Source organism: Setaria italica, chromosome III, assembly GCF_000263155.2.
Source record: "Setaria italica strain Yugu1 chromosome III, Setaria_italica_v2.0, whole genome shotgun sequence".
Taxonomy (NCBI): domain Eukaryota; kingdom Viridiplantae; phylum Streptophyta; class Magnoliopsida; order Poales; family Poaceae; genus Setaria; species Setaria italica.
The window spans coordinates 45,078,955-45,103,992 of record NC_028452.1 but is presented as its reverse complement, the minus strand read 5'-3'; the positions used below and the strand labels follow the sequence as shown (position 1 = coordinate 45,103,992).

General features: G+C 44.5%; 3 protein-coding genes across 3 annotated transcripts; all 3 read right to left on the bottom strand.

Moving 5' to 3' along the window:
• Positions 1-8,096: 8,096 nt before the first annotated feature.
• On the bottom strand, positions 8,097-9,187 carry LOC101753780 (CASP-like protein 2U1). Its single transcript, XM_004962836.4, has one exon. It carries the CDS (start codon positions 8,961-8,963, stop codon positions 8,361-8,363), a length of 603 nt encoding a protein of 200 aa, XP_004962893.1. The 5' UTR covers positions 8,964-9,187; the 3' UTR covers positions 8,097-8,360.
• Positions 9,188-11,206: 2,019 nt separating this feature from the next.
• Positions 11,207-15,488, bottom strand: LOC101753370 (OBERON-like protein). The gene is made up of 3 exons (XM_004962835.4): positions 15,318-15,488; positions 13,548-14,751; positions 11,207-12,138 (listed from the first exon to the last, which is right to left on the bottom strand). Exons 2-3 carry the CDS (start codon positions 14,725-14,727, stop codon positions 11,528-11,530), a joined length of 1,791 nt encoding a protein of 596 aa, XP_004962892.1. The 5' UTR covers positions 14,728-14,751; positions 15,318-15,488; the 3' UTR covers positions 11,207-11,527.
• A 344-nt stretch (positions 15,489-15,832) lies between these two features.
• Positions 15,833-22,768, bottom strand: LOC101786826 (heat shock protein 90-6, mitochondrial). The gene is made up of 20 exons (XM_004962832.2): positions 22,498-22,768; positions 21,943-22,146; positions 21,777-21,850; positions 21,488-21,613; positions 21,308-21,401; positions 21,133-21,216; positions 20,835-20,978; positions 20,645-20,758; positions 20,507-20,569; positions 20,326-20,400; positions 20,113-20,217; positions 19,397-19,528; positions 19,215-19,307; positions 19,057-19,134; positions 18,720-18,974; positions 17,863-17,965; positions 17,419-17,593; positions 17,225-17,330; positions 16,926-17,015; positions 15,833-16,396 (listed from the first exon to the last, which is right to left on the bottom strand). Exons 1-20 carry the CDS (start codon positions 22,612-22,614, stop codon positions 16,175-16,177), a joined length of 2,454 nt encoding a protein of 817 aa, XP_004962889.1. The 5' UTR covers positions 22,615-22,768; the 3' UTR covers positions 15,833-16,174.
• Positions 22,769-25,038: the final 2,270 nt, after the last annotated feature.

Here is a 25,038-nt window from a genome sequence, read left to right as displayed (position 1 = left end):
TGTATCAGAACTAATATACATGACAAATAAATCTCAGATCCACTGGATATTTCTAAATCTCAGATCCACTGGATATTTCTAAATCTCAGATCCACTAGATATTTCTAAATCTTAGATCCACTAAGATTTCTTAAATTTACTGTGATCTAAGCTAAATCTACTATACCACCTAAGCTAAATCTACTATACCACCGAAGCTAAATCTATTTTACTGTCTAAGCTAAATCTATTGTACTAACTAAGCTACATTTTGCTATATCTAAATTCAGCTAAATGTTTCTAAGTCTCAGATTCACTAGCTATTTCTAAATATTAGATCCACTAATATTTTCTAAATCTAGATCTAGTCACTACACTATACTATCTAAACTACGAGATTAAAAAAATTTACCTGAGAACGACGGAAGAATTTACTTCCCCCTTCTTCCATCCTCCTCCTCCTCCTTTCTTTCCTCCTCCTCCTCTCCTCTCCTTTTTTTTCTTCCCTTCTTTCCTTTCATCTTTCTTTCTCTGGCGCAGGTCTGGTGCGGGGGGAGGGGGAGGGGCGCGGCCGTGTTTTATAGTGGGCGAGCCCCGCCCTTTGAACTGGCGGTAAGGGCCTTACCGCCAGTTCAAACGGCGGAGCTTCCTCGGGTGCAGCGCGGAGTTAATCCGATGGGTGACTCGTGAGCGGTATCGCCTTACCGGCCCCTACCGCCAGTTGAAACGGCAGTAAGGCCCATATAGCCGTTTCAGCCGGCAGTATAAGCCCATTTTTGCAAATTTTTTATTCGACTATATATTTCTGCAAAATCAAAAAAAATAAAAAAATAAAAAAATTCTGCTAAACGTGATTAACAAAGCTGGCAGTCCAGGATAACTACTGGTCCAAGAAGAAAAGAAAGAGAGAGGGATGTCAGTGGATCAGGCCGAGCTGGTTGGGTTTGTGGCTAGCTCGTGTGCAAAGTTAGAGTTAGTCACATTAAATTTTTATTATGTTATTTACATACTAGATTTAGTTTATATTTTGGATTAGATCCAAAAATACAAACTCACCTTTGAAATCCAAATTAAACCAAATAAAATCCAAATCACTCGTGCAAGTATGTTTTAAATTTGAATGCACAATTTTAATTACTAGCTTTTGAATTTAGGGGAAAGAAATGAGGGTTGACATTAAGTTTAACCATGTATTTAGATGATCCACACATTCAAACAAAAAGTTTTAAATTTTTTGCAAAAATTGTCATAATTAATATCACTCAATTTTGAGTGATATTACAGTTGTATTCCACTTTGGATAATATCGCAGTCTTGAAAATAGTAAAGTGAACTAGCCACTAATGAAGAGCAGAACTGTCCTGTTCTTTGTGCCTCTGCAAGTCAGGGTCTCGGGGATGGAATTCGGCAAGCAGAGCAACAACGCCTTCTCTAGGACCAGGAGACAGGACATGGCGATCTTCTCTCACCAAACAGGAGCAGCGAGCTGAGCAAGGGGTTCGGCGGCAACCCAGCGATCACCGAGCCTGTTGGGATACACTTTTCACCAAACAATATATGTGCAGCAAAACATAATCCTTTCAAGCAACTTCGATGACCATGAACACACTTTTGTCCTTTTGTTTTATCTCTTCCCATGCATTGCAATACTACTCACTCTGAAAAAACAGAGCTCTATACTTTTCGAAATTGTTCGTCATCGGCTTCACACACATGTCTTTGCGGATCTTTCATAATTATTGCACTAGTGTTGTAGAGTGTCATGGTCATCTTTGTTGTCACTATCAGGAGAAGAATCATCACTGATATTTATCATATAATCAATTAATGCAACTTCAACAGCAGGCGGAATCATTTTGTGAGAAAATGACGTGTCATAGAGTGGTAGCAAGGGTTACTGTAAAAAAAATGATTAAGGTGATACCGAAAAACAAATGAATTGATATTTGTTCCAGTATCGTCGTTGATTGTACTAACTTTTGTGGTGAAAAGTCTTTCGTCAAGGTGGTTGGCCAAGCAACCATATCCCACCTTAATGACGATATGGTTTGAATCCTCACTAACCGACCACTGCTTTATGACATTTTCATTTTTATTTTTATTTTTATTTTTATTTTTTTGGCCATGAAGATCTTTTGCTGTAGATACTAAAATTTCTTAGTGCGCATCAAAATGCGAATTGAAGTGATTAGGTTCTTTCGGCTAATGGGAATGTGCCTGATTAGTGTTAACATTCTTAAACATGATGGTCAATGTCAACGGTTGCTCTGTGAGAAATTGATAATTTCCGGTCTCAGGCTCTCAGCACGATGCGACCAACTGCAGATTGAATCACCAGCTCGTGATGGGCTTGAGATCCATGGACACCGTCATCCAGGCACATGGCCATGCAGACACACATGGCCATGACCGATTCAAACAGGCACCAAAGCCATATCCATGCAGATAGAGAAATCATCCGACGGAGGAATTATAGCTACTCTTCTACATATTTAAAGTTTTCTCATATCTTTAAACTTACATCAGTTCAAGTTTAAACTCTTTGATACCCCAAACAAAAGAAAAGAAACGCAGAGATTCGCACACTACATGACATCATCCAGGAACAAGTTTGCTACAGAATACAGGTACTGCCTCCCAGCTCCCGAACACATGGATGGGCACGCTTCTGAATTTAGCTCAGCTCAAGCCATCCCGCCGCTAGTCGCCGTCCTGATTATCTGAAATAAGGCTGCATGGAGACCAAACAAAGCGGTCAGATTTCTTTTTGCTTAGATCACTGCCTTTCTTTCAGGGCAGGACATTTAAAGGAAACAGTGATATACAGAAAATACGAGGCAAAATTAAAAAACTCAAGTTACAGCATGTTTGGTTGGCAATTAAATTTGAAGCATGCAATGCATTAGACAGGTAAATGTGCATAATCCATTATACCAACTTGATACGATTACGTTGACTGTTACAAATTACAATGAAGTGAACGATAGTTACATCTGAGCCAAAAAAAACTTATATCCTTGATGACTAGCAAAAGGTAGCATGCCAACAAAGCTGGTTGCAGTATCCATTTTAGTTTGGGTGATAAATGGTCATCAAGAAATTCATGGAAGTCCAGTACACGTACGGCACATCAAAACATGCACTGGATAATGTAATGAAAATCAGCAATTCAGCTTGCTCTATCCAACATCAATGCTAGGTAGATGTGTCAAACTATTTCAAGCACGAGTAGTGATGACTAACAAGATGTCACAGAGAACTGATATAAACAGCAAAAAGGAGAATCAGTAATTAATAAATGCAAGAATGAGTCAAACTAGCTTTACATTTATACATGCAGTTCATGAATGCAAAATAAGCTCATCACATGATCCTACAGTGCTGCAGAGCTACATTATGATGTGTTGCCACTTAAAGAGCCATGAGTTTATAAAATATTAAAAACAGCTCCAAAATACAAGGGATATCTAAGTGTATCAAAAAGTAAGGAAGACTTTGGTGCGATGCTTACATGACCCAATGACCACAAAAATGAAGAATCCAAGCACAATTGGTCCAACAGGGTAGTCATTCCCCTTCTTCACGGTAGTCTCAGGCACGGAGCCCCTCTTTGTGATGTTCTTCTGGAACTTGGCACTCTTCCTGTCAGCAAGACGCCTTGAAGTAGTCTGGGTGAATTCAAACAAAATTAGTTTGGCATACAGAATCAAAGATAACAGTTTCTAAATGGACTAAAATGTAACATATGTGTATCCACATCATATGAACAGGACACCTCTTTTATTCTTTCATATCAATAAAAACTTCTTTTTAAAAATAAAAAGAATAGCAATATTCAGATCAAGTTAAGAATTGATCAGTTGGGAAAGTGCCACAGCAGGATCATGTCAGGTCTCTCTTTGATTCAGGATTGGTAATGATTTCACTTATTTGTAGAGTAGCATACTAGCATAGATCTACTGAAGAAACAAAGACCAACAATGCAAAATAAATCTTGCTAATTCCTCCTAACCTAACTGCTCAAGGCACATTTCACCTATTGAATACCTAAAACTGTTCATATCACAAATCAGTCTAAAGAATGATGGTGGTTGGTCCAACAAACACAGTATGGAGGATACTGATTTCCATAGATCACAGTGAGTAGTGACACATCAGAAGTGTAGACAGTGCCACATTAGTAAGCATTACAAGTGAAGACACACAAGCCACAGAGCATCCCGTTGAGATCACAAACAAGGATCACCAAAAACAATGCTTACATTTATGTCACATCTAAAGTTGCCAAGATTACTACAAATCAGGCAACTGTCTACCAACACTGATGGCTTTTCTAGAACCAACCTAATAGAGTATTGAAACAAATAACATAGTCTTGAAACAGAAAATTAACTTCATTCATAATTGGTTTAAGATTATCTGATACCGAATACTAAACGACATCCATATCAAAGCTCAAATAGTTAGGTGTGCTCATACAAGTGAAAATAACGCAAGTTCCACATTTAAAATACCACAAACGCAATCCATAGCTACCCTTGAGTTTAGTTGTCTATACAGATAAGCTCTTCATGTTCCTAATTCAATACATGACCACGAGCCTCAACTGCATAACATGGTTCACTATATGCTTCCGAGAAGTTAAAAAAATCAAGATCATATCATTTATACAGTTGACAGTTTGAAGTCCAATGTAAGAGAAACTATATCCAAACTTCAGACATTCAAGTTAGACAGCACGAATTCTCTTCAGCATTGCATAATCCATGATCCAACATCCATATCTATTTCGAATCAAAAGAGGCCAGTACTAGGGGTGAAATATATACAACGAAAAGTGATATTTGTCAATCCAAATTTCAACGATTATCACCACCCGACCCAGACGCACTTCACAGCCCCGCATAGGAATCGAGCACACCACAGCCAGAAGCTTGGCCTTGGCTTGCGCAACGAAACGATCCTCATTTCCTATTAGATTACCTTCTCCATTTTCTAGATCTCCCCCAAACAAACAGTGGACTGGAAGGGCGTCAACACAATCCACTCCCGGATTGTTGCCCCGACGAATTGAACCGATAATTTCCACCCAATTTATCAGCCAAGGCCTACCCCCAGACACATTACCCCCGATACCGCATCCCGCCGTACCCGCAGCCGGAGAAATCACGCAGGCGGCACCCACCGGACCCGCGCGAATCCCCGACGCGAGACACAAATCGAACCAGTAATCCGCCGGACCAAATCGAACAACAACAGACGGAACGCGTGCATCCACACACCAGATCGCACGGGGGGTAAAAAATAGGAATTAAAATTCCGCGCTAATCCTACAGGCCCCGGCCAACGGGATCATCAGATCAGAAGCACCCAATCCTACGCCACCACAGAGCCTCACGATTCGAGAACAAGGCATTCAGTTAAGGGTTTCTCCGCGCTTACCATCTTCGCGTGCCGCCGCGGGTGATCTCGCCGGGGACGGGCGGGGAGGTCGACAGCGCGAGGCGCGGCGGGGAGGACAACAGGAACAGGGAGCGACCGAGCGGGGGAGGTGCGTGATTTGGGGCGCGATGCGAGGGGTTTTATGCAAGGTTCCCGGTTATAACTGCCTGGCCGGTTTGGGACGTGGTCGGGCTGACGTGGCGGGAGTGCATTGGGCGGACCTGACGCGTGGACCTGGGAAGCGGGCACCGTTTGTTTCGTCTTGAGATTAGTGCGGCGCACGCTGGGCTTTTCGACGGGGAAGCACGTTCCAGGCCCGTGTGGGCATCATTTGAAGTGGAATGGGCTTTGGGCAAAGGCCCATGTTGACACAGAGGTTCCAAATACATGTTTTAGCATTCTCAAGTTTATTTCTTTCTTGTAGGTTTTTTTCCAAGTTTTCAAAAAAAAAGTATTTTTTCCTTATTTTCTTCATTTCTTGGCTTGCTAATAAATACTCCCGTTGTTCCAAATTGTAGATTATTTTAGCATTTTTAGATTTATAGTTTTTGTTATGCATCTAATCATCCAGACATAATCTTCTAAACATAGTATATATATAGACGCATAGCAAACCTATGAATCTATAATTATAGCTTTTGTTATGCATCTAATCATCCAGACATAATCTTCTAAACATAGTATATATATAGACGCATAGCAAACCTATGAATCTATAAATACCAAAATGACCTAAAATTTAGGACAAGGGGAGTAAATGTTATCACTTTTACAAATCAGGTGACACAACTGAGAATAGAATGAAAGGCAACATCATTTGAATATTCTTTTATTAATAATTACTTAATACGCGCATCTCTATAAACGTCAAAAGAAAAAAAAGAGAAAAGTGTGTGGTTGCACAAAATGATGCGAGGAACCAGAAGGCGCACTTTTGTTTGTTTCTTTTCCCACCACCAATATGGTGATGTCCGTAGTGGAGTTGCTGCACGCGTGCGTTGCTTAACACACCGGGAAGTGGGCCGCACCGCACCGCACGCCAAGGAGGAACCCCACGACGCGCGGCCCTTTTGCGCAGCTGCCTCGCCGGCCGCGATTTCGGCACTCAGGTTACGTGCTAGCCTCGTCGTGCCGACGCCACGGGACCCTTTCTTCATCGGTCAACCTATACGGCGTTTCCAAATTTTTTTTCCTTAGTTACATGGTAACAGACACAGATTTTCACATACATACACTCATACTCCACTCTATGAACACATACACGTAACCCTACCTCTATAATAAGCACCTTCAAAAGACTGAGCCGGCAAATTCTCAGATTGGCGAAGTCACCACTGGCGCATCGCTATCGACGGGCATGTCGCCTACCACTGCGCCGGTTAAATCCTAGAATAAATTTAAGAAAATACGAGCACCAGTGCTGAGTCGAGGACTCGAATCCTGATGGACAGATTTCACCACATGAAACCTTACCAGCTGAGCTACGCTCAGTTCGGCTGCACGGGCATTTCTAGGACGTGAATGTTGAAATAAAGAGGGCCAAACGTCGGTGAAGAAATTTTATAAAATTTGGTTATTATGGTCCACTCGTGGGATTTTATAAAATTTGGAGTAGGTTTTGTACAAACCCTAACATAAAGGTACGTACTTCGCCAAACTAAGCGTAGTTCAATCAGTTTGGTTATTTTGTCGTAGAACTTGTCTATTCACACCAAATTCTTTGATGTGATTGCTTGTATTGTTGGCTAATTATTATTTTTAGTTGTGGATGTGCACCATTCGATAATGAGGTGGATGTAGTGACTCCATCGATCTCAAAATACGTCTGTTGTCTCTCTCAAAATGAGCCTCATGAGGAACATGTCGTGTAGTGTGAGCGTGGACGTCCCATACTAAATTCCGTGAGAATGATATGGTCTACTCCCTCCGTTCCAAATTATAAGTCATTCCAACTTTCTTGGAGAGTCAAAGCATCTCAAGTTTGACCAAATTTATACAATAAAGTGCTAACATTCATGATATCAAATAGGTACCATTAGTTTCTTCATTAAATATATTTTCATAGTATATCTGTTCGGTGTCATAAACTTTTGTGATTTTCTCTATAATTTTAGTCAAACATAAAAATGTTTGACTCTCCAAGAAAGTTGGAATGACTTATAATTTGGAACGGAGGGAGTAGCATTTTGTAGGCTTAACTTTTGTGTCCATTGCTCCTTAAATTCTTTGTTTTTCATGTGTCACATGCAAATACTTTATCGAAAAATTTCATGCGTTCTATACTCACATAAGATTACAATTGACAATCAATTTGAATCATACATTTCTTTTACAATACTCAGTAAATGGATATGCGCAGGCAGGTTCATCCCTACGAATACACGTACATAATTGTATCTTTATTAACAGCCTTAAGACACTAGATTGCAAATCTTAAGAAATCTTGAGGTTGACGAAATGGCACCTAAATTATCTAGACTTTGCAAAAAAAAAAGACCATAAGCATTAGTAATAGCTTTGGGAGATTGAAAAGCCGTGAAGACTTTGAAATGCAATTCGACGTGCCACCGTGGCTTAATTCGACCATCCATTCTTGCCATCTTGCGTCGTCATCGGCACGAACAACACCAAAAAAAAAAATGAATGGCCCGGCATACCAGGAACAAGTATCTGCTCATGAATCAGTTGATCCATCTGATCAGGAACGGGAAAATTCGTTGCAACACGAAAGATATATCACATCCTAAAGATTCATGGACAGTATTTTAAAGCTGTTTCTTGATTAGCTGCGTACAGCTATATCTTGCAGTGGTACTACTCGTGGAGAGAAGCTAGCAGAGCTCGAGTGCACGGCTGTCCCTACAATGTTTGCATTGCAAGGGAAGCACGCGGCACCGTGTCGAACGGAGCAGTGAAAGCCGACCCGCTAACACGAAGCTCTACCACGTCGCGCCACCGCCACCGCCGCCGCCGTTCCGGGCGGCCCCGCCGCCGGCTGTCTTATTATGGCCGTAGAGCCTGAAGAGGTTGAAGGCGGACAGGAACGCGAGCAGGACGGCGGCGACGGCGGCCGCGACGGCGCTGGCGATGCCCCCTCCGGCCTGCCTGCAGAAGGCGCCGTACATGCTGCAGATCCCCATCCACTGCAGCTCGGGCTGTCCCCTCTTGGCGATGACGGAGGCCTGTAGCGCCGCCGCGACCGCCGCCAGCACCGCGTACGCCAGCGCCTGGTCGCACGAGAAGACACACCAGGCCAGGGCTCGGCTCGTCAGCGTGCCGCCGCCGCCGGCGCGCTGGGCTGCGGTTACGCAGCACCGCGCGACCTGCAGCAGGCTGTACCCCGCGGCCGCGGCGGCGACGGCCACGAGGAGCACCATAGCCTTCATGTCCCTGAAGGTGGCCCTCTTCTGGAAGGAGAAGAAGGTCCGGGTCTGGCTGTCGGTGGCCACCAGCGCCGCCGCCAGCGCGGACAGCAAGCAGAGGAGCGCACGCAGAGACACCTCCGCCACCTTCACCTTCCGCTCCGCTACGGCACCCGCCATGGCGGTGGCCGGCCGTGCAGAGCAACCAGAGAGATGCTCAATCAGAGGTTAGAGAGAGAGAGAGATCTAGTGAGAGACTGAGTGGAGGTTCGCGGGAGTGATGGGTGGCCATTCTTATAGCGGAAAAGAAAATAGTAAAGCTTGTGCGAGTGCGAGTGTGGGGAAGATCCTCCCTCCTATGTCGTCTGTGCGTGGCGGCAGTAGCTTCCGTGTCTCGTCCGGTAATCATGGCGGCCATCATCACGGGAGCTCATTCCCAGGATATTAAAAGCGGATAGCGTTGGAGACATGTGCACGCCAGGGCCTACTCCGGCGAGAACGGTTTCACACATCATCGGCAGCAGCTTCTCGTCGTTGCTGCTGCTGGTTTTACTACTTTCTTTTTTTGACATTTTCTCTCCAACATTTTTTTTTTACTTTCTCCTGGTTTTATTACCGTACAGAAACATTAGTGGACCAGCCCAGCCGGGTGCCGTGCGTTCGGTCTCGATCGTCGGATCTTGGCGAGCATCAGGCAGGAACAGAGAGCATCCATTAGCAGCATCCGAGACCACACGTCGCACGACATGCCAGAGATCCACCACTGGCCTCTTACTAAACGAGAAGGGGGTGTTTGGATCCTGGGACTAAAATTTAACCCCTATCACATCGAACGTTTGATACTAATCAGGAGTATTAAACATAGATTAATTACAAAACCAATTTCACAACTTCTAAGCTAAATTGCGAGACGATTTAGCCTAGAAGTTCTGCAATTAGTTTTATAATTATCTCATGTTTAATCCTTCTAATTAGCATCAAATATTCGATGTGACACAAACTAAACTTTAGTTCCGGATCCATCCCTGAAACGCGCGCGGCCCCGGCCGTCCCGTCCCGTCTCATCGTTTTCCAAGCTTCCAATCTGATGAAGAGACGGCACGATCGACGACGACGACGGCAGCATGTGGCAATCAGAAGGGAGCGCCGTTCGGTTCCGGGACAAGGCGGTGCGTGTCGCCTCGCCGCTAGCTAGCTAGGCTAGCTTGGACACACGCCTCGCTCTCGCACCGGCCCGACGCCACCGTGCTGGAAGACACTCCGATCGATCCATCGGTGGTGCGTCCCTGCGTCGTCACGGTGATGCGTACGTGACGTAGCGGCGGGGCACCGTGAGACGGGACGAAAGCATCCGGCACCTGCAGTGGTGGCGCGACCGGCGACATGCGGCAGTGGTGTGGGACGGGAGCAACGAGCCAGCATGATTATTTATTACTGGAGATAGAAAGGGAGCAGAATCTGTTGTGAGAGAAAAATACTATTTGATGGTTGATAAGCCGGCTGAATAAGCTGAAGCGAACAGGTTCGATGACGCAGCCTCACAGGTGTGTTAGGGCCTCGCAGCGGGAAATGCCTGTCGAATGGACTTAGCAAATAAATAAATCTTTACGAGTCGGTACGAAAATGTAAATTATATACTTGTTAAAGATTTCATATAGCATTCTCCCGCTCTTTCTTTCAGACATGCCCAACGCGACTGCGAGACACGTTGCGGTTCCTTTCACATTTCCAACGAAAAGGCGGCGCTGCATGTGGGGCATCGTCCCCGACTCCCCGTTCGTTGAGTGGCAAAAAGTGGAGCAACAACGGCCGGCCTTCACGGTTTTCACATTCGCAGGAGCGGCACGAGCCATACAAATCTGTAGTACAACACCGGTACGTACGTAGTGCCCCTGCACCGGCCCAACCATGCCAAAGACCACCTTCACTCAGACCTGCGCACCCTGTAGCCTGCACCGTATGTTCTCCCAATCATGCAGCCGTGTAGCAGTTTCGTGGCAATCAGGCGACGTTCACACCTGCCGACACGGTAACGAGATTTTATGGTACACAATTATATAAGATCTAACTATTTATTATATAAGATCTAACTATTTATTATTATAGATAATTTAGTAATTATTACATTATAAAATATGATATTTCAAATGGAATAGTCTTTTAAATTTTACGCTAGTGTCAGAAAACTATTATAATGATGCTATTTGTGTTTTTTTATCATAATACCTTTACACTACTCATGTATACTTATCCATATCACAGATGAAATTACCGTCAAATATTTTTAATCTAATCCTTTTCGAACATTAAAAAAAGCTCGTAATTAAACCACACCACTGGGCCTCCAGTATACTACTACGTTTGCGTTTGCCCTGTGCGACTCTGTCACCACTCACCAGTGGTTACATTCTTCCCTCAACCTATTAGCAGCAAGCAAGATTACATTTACTCACAAAGTATACACATGTTTGGTCAGGGACAGTATATAGAGAGAGAACCATCAGTGTTTGCTCCATCAGTTTCGTACCTGCCCCACTTAATTTTAACAGTTTTTCGAACAACGACCGAGTTAATATACGTAAACTACAACGGCACATCATAAGCACCAACCAACACACCTAATGGCATCACGACAACTCCCCCCACAGCAAACTCCTCTGCTAACACTTTACACTGATGAAAAGGAATCAGCATGCATCAGCACAGCATCACACATACGGTTACCGATCTCTTGTTTCCGGCGCTCAGTGCCCCTCCGACTTGGCCGGCAAGCTGCGGACGTTCTTGAGCAGGTCCTGGATCTTGGACAGCATCATCGCCTGCGCGGGGTCCCCTCCGGCGCCGCTGCTGCTCGCCTGGTGCGGCGGGGGTGGCTTCTGGTTCTCCTGCAGCTTGATCTTCTCGAACAGGAACTGCTTCTCCGCCTCCGCCTCCTCCAGGCGCCGCTTCAGGTACATGCTCGCGTAGTCCTGCTCCGCCGTCTTCGACTTGGCCAGCGCGATGCTCTGCAGCCGCTCCGCCTCCTGCCGGGCCTCGCTCGCCTTCAGCTGGAACATCTCCGCCTCCGCCTGCTTCAGCCGCACGATGCTCTCCAGCTCCTCCACCTGCTGCTTCTTGCGAAGCCGCTCTGCCTTCAGCTCCTGCGCCTCCCGGACCTTCTCTTCCAGCTCGCGGTCACAGGCCTCCACCGCCAGGCGGGCCTTCTTGTAGAGTCGCATCTTTTCTTCCGCGACGAGCTCCATCTTCCTCACGGCCTCTTGGACTACCTCTGCTATGCGGTTGCAGGCCTCCTGGGGAGTGATCAGGCGTCCTGAATCCTCATTTTCAGAGATCTTTGGGGAATCCATCTCAAGCTCTGTGTAAAATATATATGAATGCGAAGAAATTGCATCAATCCATCAGTTCTTAGTGAGTTACCAAAACCAAGGGTGCAAAACAAGGGAATTTAGAAAGCCAGGTGGTATTCACAACTGTGGTGGAAGTGAGTCTGGTAACATAGCATGTCAACCAAAGGAACTCCTAAGTCTTGTGAACAAAATCTAGCAAGAAATGCTTATAGTTAAGAAGAATAATTGCAAGAATGTTGGATACAATTGATCGTTTTTTTTAAAACCTTCACAGCAAATTTTTTTTATAGAATCTAGTGGCCTACCCATAAGATGAAGGTATTGAATACAATAAACTGGAAGAGTTCTGACTGCGTCAACATGAGTTCTTTTTGCCTGTCAAACCAAAAGATAGCATGTTCCAAATCCTTGTCTTAGATCAACCGTACAAATTCATTTTCACTGAATATCTCCCCAAACTACCAAGAATCAATAATTTTACAGTATAACTTAACCAGGTAAAATGAACTACAATTACAGGGACGGAAATAAAGAAAACAATTGATGAGCGTGACCATTCCACTGCCCAGGTCAATGGAGACAATTGGCTGGATCTCGGCAGCTAGGATGGACAAGGGTCAATGGTTGCATGTGACAAGCATAGGGTTCATCAGTGCGACGATGATGAGATGAAGGCGGCAAAGACCATGGCATTGGTGCATGATGAATGTCAGGGCTGCCTATGACAGCTGTGCCTGAGATTAGGATAAAGGTAGAAATGCTAGAGGGTGGAATGATTAGGGGGTGGTAGGCTTGCAGGACTGGAGGGTGGTGTTGGCGAGAGCAGTGAGGGTCAGGAACAAAGGCTCTGTGTTGCAATAGGTCATTAAGTCAATTCAAGTGGGTGAAAAAATTAGTGGCATGAGTGATATTTCCTTAGTTATAGAAAGTTGGTGGCATTTCTTGATACCCACTCCCAATAGTGGCAAATCGTCAGTTTGCCCTAATTCAGTGGATGTACAAAGCACATAAGAAACAAATACAAAAAGAAAACAAACAACATTACATTAATTGTTCTCATGAGGGAAAGCAATAGTTTTCTTTTTCAAACTGGCTCTCGGCTCTGCCCCATTTCCATTCCAAAAGCAGGAAAAACTACATGACTGACATATGTCATTATATGAAATAAAGAATTTTTATTGTCCACCAATATAATCGAAATACATAAGAGTTCATATGAATAAGTGGTGGTAAACTGGTAATAGAACCAACAATACTTCACAGACAGAGCCATGAGAGAACAGTACATGGAACAACATAGACATAGAAATGAGCATCCAGAAAATGAACATGAACAGAGCAGAAGGTAAGAAGTAACAAGTCAGATGCAAACATATAGATGCAAACATATCTTTTAGTGAAGGAAAAATAGACGGACCTTGGAGCGCCTGTAGTATCACCCTAGGATTGATGGAATCAGCAGGAGCGTTCCTCAACCTTTCAATCAGATCCAAACATTTCCTGAACAACACCCTACCTTTTGGGTCCTCACTCAAACGGAATATCTTACAAACAAACTCAAGCTCCCGTAACAGTGCATCCCTGTCCCAACCAGGAGCGCACTGTTGGAAGACGTCCTTAACCCAGCCCAGCAGCTCTGAGGTCCTCTGACAAGCCCGGCACCTGAAAAGCATCTCAGCATGGCCAATGCTGCTTTTCACTGATTGCCCCATTCCAATCTGACCATTATGAATTGCACAATCCGTATGCGTCCAATGAGAGCAGAAATCACATCCTATCCAGCGGCATGTGTTGACCTCAAAATCAAACTTGTTGCAAATGACACACATGCAGAGGTTGCAAAAGCCGTTCCTGCTAGCACACACGTTGCACCTGCAGTCCTCAGCAGGGAGAGCACTCTGGCAAGCAATGTTCCGGCACCTCTTGTACAAGAAGACCTCCACTAGGCGACCCTGTGGGATGGTAACACTGGGGTGCAGAAACGCCTGTATCCCAGTCTTGATCGCAACAAGGATCTCCAGCTGCACATGGTGCGCCACTGAAAGCATGGATGGTGTCAGATCAGTCCTGTCCTGGACAAGCTTCTGCAGGTACAAGAACTCCTCGATGTGTTGAGAACCCCCAGTGCCCTCCAGAATCGACCTGAGCTCGTTCTTGATCTCCTCCAAGTGCTCCTCCGGCATCACCTTCATCTTCTCAGCAACCAAATCAACCCTCTCCCTCGCAACCTCCTGCAGAAGCATCCCACCCACGCGGGACGAGGGTCCGCGGATAACCTGCAGCTTGGCCACACCGTTCGCCACCTCCTTCTCCTTCTCCACAGCCTTACTCACAATACCAGTGGCAGCAGTGCCGCCGTTGCTCTGGTTTGGCTCTGCAGGCCATGTGTCCCTGGAACTGGCGCTCTCGGTGGCGGAGTCGTGGCCCGGGTCAGAGTTCGAGCCAGGCTCCTGCATGTCCGGCGAGCCCACCTGCTCCGATGAGGCCAACGAGAGCGAGGTCTGCAGCCCGGAGGGGCGCGGGCCATGTCTCGGAGGCAGCATCCCCTGGGCTGGTGGCGGCTGCTGGTGGAAATTAGCACCGGATGAGGTCCCCATCTTCCACAGACCTTAAGCTGCAACCTGCAATGAGCAACACGTTCGATCTAATTACAAGGATAGTAATTAATTGACCATATAAGACCCAACAAGTTTCTGATTAAACCATCACGGGACAAATACACAAAATTGCATGTATCCCAACTAAGAAGGAAACCACCGGATCTAAGCCGCGCAGCAGCTAGTGCATGAATGAATTTCCTCCTACGCAACAGCTAGTACAAGTCGGTTCGATACTCTGTTCTCCCCCTAATACTTACAGCTCGATTCCTCAGCGAAGGAGCGCCTAGAGCAGAAATCCGTACCGGAATTCGCTAATCGGGACCTAACCATCCAAACACAGCCAACGAACCAACCCAGCGCCAGCCGCATGGCCTCCACCTAAAGGAAGTTCGAACCTCGCAGCTCAACAGGAAGCCGAGGGCGAGGAGCCGACCCCGAGCGAGCCTGCGCAGACCGGAACCCGCCGCCGACGCCACCGAATCGAGCATCCCAGGCCCGGCCTCCGCATCCGCGCGCGCACAGCCTAGCTAACGTACGGGTGAACCGGCGGCATGGGGCCCAACCGGAGGATTAAGGTAGCTGCTCACCTGGAGGCGAGCGGACCGGATCGACGGCGCGGGCTGAGGCCGTCCCAGGATCGCCGCCGCCTTTGACCGACGCGGGCGGCGAGGTCCCCAGCAAGTTTCCTCTCCGCCGAGCTGCGGTGCCTTGTTTTCTTTTTCAAAATAAAAACTGGAGGAATGGGAGTGGGAGTCCAACCGAGACGAACCCACCCAGCGTGGGTGGGGATTTGGAAGACCGGCTGCGGGCGGTGCGGAGTGGGGAGGGCGACCGGTTTGACCGGTGGGCGACGCGGGTTGGCGTGTGGGCCCCGCCCCCCCACGGTGGTGGCATGGTGGGGGGGTTGGCCGGTCGATAAGAGTTGACCGGCGTACGCGCGCTCGTGCTCGCGCAGAGGAAACTGCAAATCGCCTCGTGAGTTCGTGGCTTTGTATCAATCATCAATCAAACTGCCTTGGCTGTCGGGTATCCAGCCAAATCCAGTGCTGCAGCCTGCAGACCTGATCTCAGATAACACACAACCTGCCTAGGCGATTCCGCATATATGATAAAGAAGTTGGCTTCCAATTTCCGGATACAATCTCCATAGTTACCAAACCCATCAAAGATACAAGTTGTGGGCTTCCAATGTCCAACTACAATCTCCATAGTGACCAAACCCATATAAAAATATAAGTTGATGTTCAAGTTCTCTAAACACCACTTATTCCGGTCTCTTCTAAATCCTATCCAACACGTCTACATTAGCCATCACACAGCTCGTTGTACAGGCCGCTGGAACAAAATCTCAAAAATTCTCGGCGTTGACATCCGATGTTCGTGACACTAGATACGCTACAAAGTTCCGCGCGAGCGGACGGCTGGGGGTTTCCTCGCCTCTTTCTCATTTCTGCTGGCCAGACTCAACGGGCTCAGGCTCGACCACCTCGGCTTCAACTGTATCAGGCTCGACATGCGGGGCAGCAGCGTGCTGTGAGAACGAGGGCTCGACGTGCGGGGCATCGTGCCCTGGGAACGGTGCCTGTGACTGTGAGGACCATTTGCCGGCGATGGCAGAGCTCATCATGTCGTAGATCTTCCCGCTGAGCTCGGCCGGATTGTCAGGCTGCAACATCATACATACAGGCATGAGTTGATACGGAATTGCAACTGAAGTTAAGGCAAAGCTGATAGAGTTGGTGAGGAAATAGCAAAACCGATAAGTAGGAAAATTTTGCCCAGGTAGTCAAAATAAAGTGAAGATCATACTGAGTTGCTCGTGTCCTTACATTACACGAAGGACTACAGACGAACAGTTCAGACTTCAGAGTGCCATTACCAATGCAATTGAATTTGGGACAAGAAACTTTAACTCAATCTTATTTCAATTTTTAAGGCTGGGATATGGCAATTTCAGGTGCCGAGCACATTGTGTTTGTCTCGTACTGTCTGATGCTTGTAAATAGTGCTTACACTGATTTTCGTTTCATTTGTAAAATGGAAATGAGTAAAATGGAAATGACATATGGTCTCGCCATGCCCATGTTTCCAGATACAAAAAACAGAGGTTCACACAGCCAAACGAAAGCAAGGATTCTAGTACATAATATTTTTCTCAATGGTGTTAATGAGATTGAAAACAATAGTGTACTCACCGTAAAGCCACTAGAAATCATAGAAGTTTCAAAGAGGACATCGAGAACCTTTAGAGCTTCAGGGTCATCAGGGTTGCTTCTGCATGCAACCTGCATTTTGCAAGTCATTAGAATGGAACACCCAATAGGTACTTCAGGTCTAAAATAACAGATTTATCACAATGAGTAAAACAAAATCAAATCATCAAGATATGAAGTAACTTCTAGTGCTGCCAAATTTGACTGCAGTTCATCAGCGCAGTCCTGTTATAGCCTGAATACTTGGAGGTGAGATAGCCAACAGCAGGTTGAGAACTTACATTCAAGCCCTTAATTATCTCGTGCTCTGGGTTTATCTCAAATACTTTCCTCGAACGCATGAAATCCAAAGAAGATGCGTCACCCATAGACTGTGCCCTCATCAACCTGTTAACAAACAGCGAGGAATTATTAAATTTGTTCAGTTATAGTTATAAAGTCAGGAATCATTACAGATGTAAAAATAGACACTAACCTCTCCATATTGGCAGACCAGCCAAATTTGGCTGCAACAAGAACACATGGTGATGAACTGAGACGATTAGATATGTCAACACGTGCGACCTTGTCGCCTAAGCGTTTCTTGATCCAGTCACAGGTTTGGCTGAACTCCTGCTTTATCTCCTTTTCTCTTTCTTCATTCTTATCACCTAAGGTACATTTGCATATCACAATCAGAAACAAGAAAAATAAATCACTAAAATAAAGATTAGCTGTCTCACTTCTGAAGAAATAATTTAAATTACAAAGAGATAAGTGTACAGGACAGAAGTTTAAAATTAAACCTATCATGGATCACAATTAATGTACTAATAACATGGTGATTAATCCGGATGAAAACAAAAAGAAACAATCTTGCCACAATAAGGCAGGTTAGCCAGTAGGTAATAGGAGATTGACAACACTTCTATGTGCATACCTAAATCCAAATCTTCCTTGCTAATGTCCACGAATTTCTTATCCTTGTAGGAAGCCAGATTCTGGATAGCCACTTCATCCATAGGGTCGACCAAAAGTAGAACCTACAAAAAAAAGAAGTAACATCACGTTTGAAGTTAGAACTAACATCATCCAATCTCATTTCTGGAGTAATTCACATTCTACAAACTCATTTTCCTGAATGATCATAGGGTTATTTTTGTTCATATTATAGGGTTATTTGAATGATACGCAGCCTAAATAAAACATGGACAAAGCAAAACCCAAAAATGCCTCAGAAATAGTACAAAGCCCACTTGTTCTAATAGCTGAGTGAACAGTGTCCCATTACCCCACGCGACGCGGTGCAGCCACAGCAGCAGCATTTCCAGAATGGCCACAAAGCACTTTAGCTCTGCATGGCAACTGCTTATTCCTTATGTGCCCCAATTTCAATGGTTAGATTGGTCACTACCATATCTCTTTAAGCCACATTCTCATATTCTTAGTCTAATTCAAGGCTAAGGCAAATAATTTCAACTTATGTATCCACGTAAAGCCCCTCCATTGCTCCAAGTTGACCAATGACCACCACCTGTTCATATCCTTTCTACTGGCTTCTTTCCACACACACTTGCCCAGGTCGAAACAAGGCGTAGAGACTCGTGTAAATTAACAGAATAAGTGGGTTGGTTCCATAATCTACTCCAACCATTATTCAACGAACAATTTGGCAGCTGTGATGAATGATGGGCTCCATACAAAATACAGAAAAACCAAAAATAACCACCTAAACAAGAAAATACTATAGAATCAATAATCTGTTTGCAATAACAGTAAGATATCATCAGTTCTTACCTCGTACTCTTTTTCAGTGAGCTTCTCTAAGAAAGGAGCATTTTTGGCACTGCTCAGACTGTCAGCAGCAACAAAGAAAATGTCCTTCTGCTCAGGTTTCATGTTCTCCACATATTCATCCAAGCTAATTAATTCATCGTTGCTTTGAGAAGAGAAGAATCGCAACAAAGGAGCAATTCTCTTGTGGTTTTCCTTGTCTTCCATGGCACCCAGCTTTAAAAATTTGCCATAATTCTCCCAGAACCTTTCATAATCCTACAGAAAAATTCGGATGAGAAAGCTGAAAGAAAAGGCAGATACTTGGCACCATGTCCCATGAGGAAAGGAGAAAACTTACATCTCTGTTTTCACTGCAAGAAATGCCAAGTATCATATCAAAGGCCTTCCGCACAAGCCTCTTTCTCATTATCCGCACCTATCAAAAATGACAGTGAGATCAGTATTAAGTGTTGAAGTGACAAAGACATGAAAAGAAAACCACATCAAGCAACTTACAATTCGACTTTCTTGAAGGATCTCACGAGAAACATTCAATGGAAGGTCATTTGAGTCAACAACACCCTTTACAAAGCTCAAATATCTTGGGAACTGGCCAAACATAGTTGTCAACATCAGATCCACTTGGTAGTAAATTTTTATACAAACAATGAAGAATTGGTGCTAGGTATTGAACATACCAATTCTCCGTCAAAGTCATCTGATATGAATACACGCTTAACATAAAGCCTGATATTCTTGGTCTTCCTGTCAGTTATGTCTTCCTTCTTTGTAGCCGGAACAAAAAGAATCGATCTGAATTCTACCTCACCCTGCACCAATTAGATCAAGGACCCACTTATATGTGACGATGTTGCAATCATAAAAGTCAAGTTTAGCATAGTGGCTACCTAAGTAGATCATACAAGTTGGAGCTATTGAAAGATCATGAACTAGTGATAGTGAAGATTGTCACCTATTCAATGCAAATGTTACAGAACCAACTGTCCACAAGGTTGTAGGTGTTTAAAAGGGAGATCAAACTGACAAAAGAAGATTAGAGCTGCCATAACTACAATGGCAATTTCATCTTCAACAATAAATATATCTAATACACTTGTTGTCATGCTACGCAAATCTGCAGTGTTTGATTATCTTTTATTGTATGACATTTTTGCCTTGGACACACAAAAATAAACTGTGATTAAAGCAACAGAGTATGAAGCAACAAGAAAAAAAAATGACTCAGATAAACTCAAACAATACAATTTAGCAGCAAAGGCAAAGCACATAGGACACATTATGCAAATCAGCATATAGCCGTGTATACTATGAGATCTAAAGCAACCATGATAGTCATAACTGTTAACTCATCAAAACAAAGAAATGGCAAACAACCAATATAAACACAACCCACCTCTGTAGTGAAGTGAGAGGAGGCCAACGGATCCAAGTACTCATTGAAGGTTTTCTTGAAAAATTCATTGTACTCCTCAGTTGAAACCTCTTTAGGGTTCCGAAGCTGCCAACAGCACAAAAAGGTACCCACAAGGTTCACACCTTTACATTTTCGAATGTGCACATATAAAATCATGATTGTATCAACAAAGATAATATAAATAAGTCTTACCCAGATAGGTTGTGTTTCATTTGTAAGCTCCCAATCCCAATACTTCTCCAAAACTGTCTTGGTCTTTTTCTTTTTCTGTGAACATAGAGATATTAATTCTCAACCAGTAATAAAGCACAACACAATTTTGTTCGCAGTAAAGCAGCGCAAAATCAAGAGTTCAATCTGCCTATATACTTACCTCTGTTTGGGCTTCAGCATCGCCTTCTTTTTTGGTTTCTGCTGGATCCTCGTCAACCTCAACCTAGATGATCAGTACATGTCAGATGTAAGTAGTATCTTGGATTGAAATAGCAAAGAGACTGAAAAGAATATTCACCTCTTTTGTGAAGCCCTTTTCTTGCCACGTGTAAATGGGGAAGGAAACAAACTGAGAGTAGTTCTTTACAAGTTTTTGAATCCTTTCAGGGTGAGCAAAACCCTTATCGTCACGCTGAAAGTAGAAAGCATGACAGTTAAAATAGGGAAAATAGAAAGAAGTTAAATCACATTGGGATAAGCGCACAGACTTTGAGGTAGAGAGTAAGGCGAGTTCCCCTAGGAATGAGCTTCTCTGGGTCCTTTTCCTCTCTAACAGTGTAAGAACTGGAATCTGCTTCTCCTTCCCAAACATATTGCTTGTCAGATTTTGGGCTCTTTGTTGACACAACAACCTATTGCATAGAAGAGAAAATACCAATTAACTTACAAATTATAGGGTACAAGGGCAGCAGGAAAGGAAAGTCAAATTAATAAGAAGTAAGAGCACATGACCAGAGGAAGTTGACTAATAACAAATTATACAGATAAATCATGATAACAGTATACCTTATCCGCAACAAGAAATGCAGAATAGAATCCAACACCAAATTGACCAATCAAGTTGCTGTCCATGCCGGCTTCTTGACTCTCCTGTTGTACAGCAGACAGTAAACCATAAATATTGAAGAATTTTGGGCTTGGACAAATTACAAAAAGAACACCATCTTCAGCAAGATAAAACCTTCAGTGCCTTCAGGAACTTAGCAGTTCCACTGCTCGCAATAGTCCCAAGAGAATCCACAAGCTCTTGCTTCGTCATGCCAATCCCAGAATCACTGAAGATAAAGAGCACAGGACAGAATGAAAATCACTTCCGACAAAGAAACCGCTCTATGATCAGCTACAAGTAACTAATACTTACGTAATTGTTACTATTCCATTATCCTTGTCTGTTTGGATGCGAATGTCAAGTTCAGGACCATCCTTCAGAAGCTCAGGATCAGTGACACTCAGATAACGCAACTTATCAAGTGCATCACTAGCATTGCTGCAAGCACAAATAAAAGAAAATGAAACGACAAACTAAGTAGAGGGATTGAAATCCATAACGCAGTCGTTACATAACAATTAACAACAGGCTATACTTGAGGGAACATTTAAGATAAATAGCGAGCTGAAACTACTTATGTTCAAAAATGTAACCCACCCACCTGACCAATTCTCGAAGGAAGACTTCCTTGTTACTATACAAGCTGTGAACAATCAAATCCATGAGCCTATTTACCTGTGAAGCACATTGCAGAAACACCATGGAGTCAATTATAACCAAACATCAGCAGAAGTTAGCATGAAGTTGCACAAATCCACCATAAGTACCTCAGCCTGGTACTCATGCTTCTCAGCCGGCGGCATGTCTGTGGAGTCAACTGCAGCCGCACTCGAATCATAGCGCCTCCCGATAAGGGCACCATCCATCAGCTTGAGGGATGCCACATTACTGGTTCCACTAACCTTGGGCGCCGCAAGCACCGAGAGCAACCTCTTCTGTTGCTGAGGAGCTCCTGGCGCCCCATTGTTCGCCTGAGATCACAGGACATAACACATATAACCAAACAGGTAGTTGGATCGACTCAATTTGGACACTTGAATTAGAGAATATCTTTTCCCCTCTATTGAACAGTAAAATTTCCACAGTAGGTGACCAATTTGGCAAAAGGCAATCACTGCAAACTAATGGTAAACAGCATAATGAATAAATCGACCTTTGAACCTAAGCGTCAATTCAAGTATGCCCATCAGATTCATCCAAAGCAAATAGCTCGATTCGCCAATTCGGACGAACGAATGAGTACGGACCTGTTCCAACTAATAGCGAGCCACTACATGGCTTGAGGGCCAAACAAACAGGGGAAAACAGAATGCCACACGTACCGGGAGGGGCGGGACCGAGGCGGCGGCGTCGGTGGAAACAGCGGATGCGGCGCCGGCGGCCGCGCGGCTGCGGGCGGCGGCGGCGGCGCAGAGGGATCGCCTGGAGGCCCCGAGCATCTTCAGCTTCCCCTACCAAGCACGCTCCAAGGGCGAGGAAGGCCGCGAGGTCGTACGCGGGCGAGGCGGGGTGGCCGAGACGGAGCGGTGGAGTCGACGCCGCGAGGGTTTAGGAGGGGTAGGGTTTTGGGAGGTGGGGGGTGATTGAAGACTGGAAGAGGGAAGGCGTATAAATGGCGTGCGCCTTGCAGGGCAAGAAGAAGAGAGGAGGTAGGTCACTGACGTGGTGGGCCCAGTAGCGGGGTCGGAGTGTCAGTGAGTGTGTGGTGGTATGCGTGGGGTTGGCTGGTGGGGTTTAGCGGTTAACGGTGGAAGGTTCTGGATGGCGGAGGGTTGGGCAAATGCTGCGAGCACAGCTTCATGACGATGACAAGGTGGGCCTCATGGAGGCCTGGAACGGGATGTGGCCCACAAGTCAGTAGGATTAGTGTTGCTGCTGCTCCGGGTCGCCGGTTCAGAAGGCTCCAGAAGGGGGAGGTTTCCTTAGATGACATGTGGGTCCATGTGACATGTTACCCCATCTGTCATTGAGCTATGCTACTGTGGTAGGTCGGTTTTTTCACACGCAGATTGAAGAAGGTTCTCGGCGCTGGAGAGGCCACGTAGGCTCAGGTGCACGTTGCAACTTTTTTTCCCCAAAAAAACACAGAGGAAAAAGATAGGTAAGGTGCAACAGATTCACGTTTAGGGAGTGCGTGAGCGTGAATACGAGGGTACTGTGTTTCAATAAAAAAAATGACGCTAACAAAGGTCTGGTTTGATTAATTAGGCTTAATAGGTTCGTCTCGTTGTTTAGCCTCCACTTATGTAATGGGTTTTGTAAATAGCCTACGTTTAATACTATCTAAATATTGATGTGACACTTGCTTAAAAATAAGCAAAGGGAACCAAACGCCCCCAAAGAAAACCATTACAGAGGATACCGGGCGGTTCGAACTTCGAACTTTCGTGTGAACCTCCTCCTTCGCAACATGGGCACGTATTCGTGGATCTTCGCCTTCATGTACAGCTTTGTTTTCTCAAAGCATGAAGTAGCAGTCTTAATAAAAGATCGTGAGCCCGGCAAATCTAATTTCCTAGTGTAGCTCCAAGTGTTACTTCCGATATAATCATACAAATCATCAATCAAAAGGGAAATGTCATTAAACTTGCTTCATGATTGTGCAAACATTTTCTATCGCCGTGAAGTCATGAAAAATCATACATAACCGATCCTCCCTGGTATCTTTTGACACAAAAAAGAATGTAAATGCATTGCTTAAGACGATTAAAAGTAACCTATTGGCCCCTCGTTAGACATATACTCTAATAAAAAAATATAAATGCATTTGGTTAAAATGATTTTAGGTAATGTATTGACCCCCTTATTAGACATATACGCTTGATGTGTTTGGCATTTTGGCCCCAAAGATCCCATCGAGCTTAGTGGTGTTACGCCGTACGGGCAAAGGCTGATTGGTATTGGCATTTCTTAGCCCCGTTTGTTTCAGATTATAACCCATATAGATTATATAATAATCTAGATTATGGGTTATGGGCGCGCTCGCTTCTGCTTCTGCTTCTGCTGCTGCTGCTACAGCTGCATGGCGCAACTGCTCAGCTGTAGCTTGCAGCTCATGCAGTTCCAGCTAAAAAACAACTACGCAACCTTATCTTGAGGCATAAAAAAATTGCACAACAATTCTCACCCTATACGTCTTTCTGCTAGTTAACTGTTCGCATTGCTACTGTCAAAGAGGAGCAAGAGAGAAGAAACTGGCTGCAGCTGCTGTTGGCTTTTTGTTGCAGCCACAGTCGCAGCGCAGCTGCAGTCAGCTGAGGCCCCATGTGTACTATAGTAAAAGAACACTTTGTGGGTCATTATGGGATCACAAATATTTTCAAATATTATGGTCCCAAGATAGTTATTTACCCTATTACCCTTGATCATAATCTAGTTTATATAATTTAGGAAGATAGTTATTTACCCTATTACCCTTGATCATAATCTAGTTTATATAATTTAGGAGGCAAACAAGTAGGGCCTTAGTTTCCTGTGGCGATTAGTGTCAGGATATCGAAGTTACCGAGTGAAGTAGATAAACATAAGTGCTCCTTCCGTTCCAAATGGTAGATCGTTTTAGTATTTCTAGGTGTATATTTTTTACTATGTACCTAGATATAGTTTATATTTAGATACATAATAATGCAAATATAGAAATATAGAAAAGCTAAAACAACGTACAATTGAAACAGAGGGAGTAGAATCTAATGGACAAGGCTGCGTAGATCATCCGTGACGGATAAGGTGCGCCAAATCACCAATTATACGTGATCCATAACCAACGGCCTTCCATATTGGTTTGTGGGAACACTTGTCATCTGAATTTCCTTATAGAACTGTACAAGAACTTGTTCCCATCACTAAATTGTTTCATCTCATAC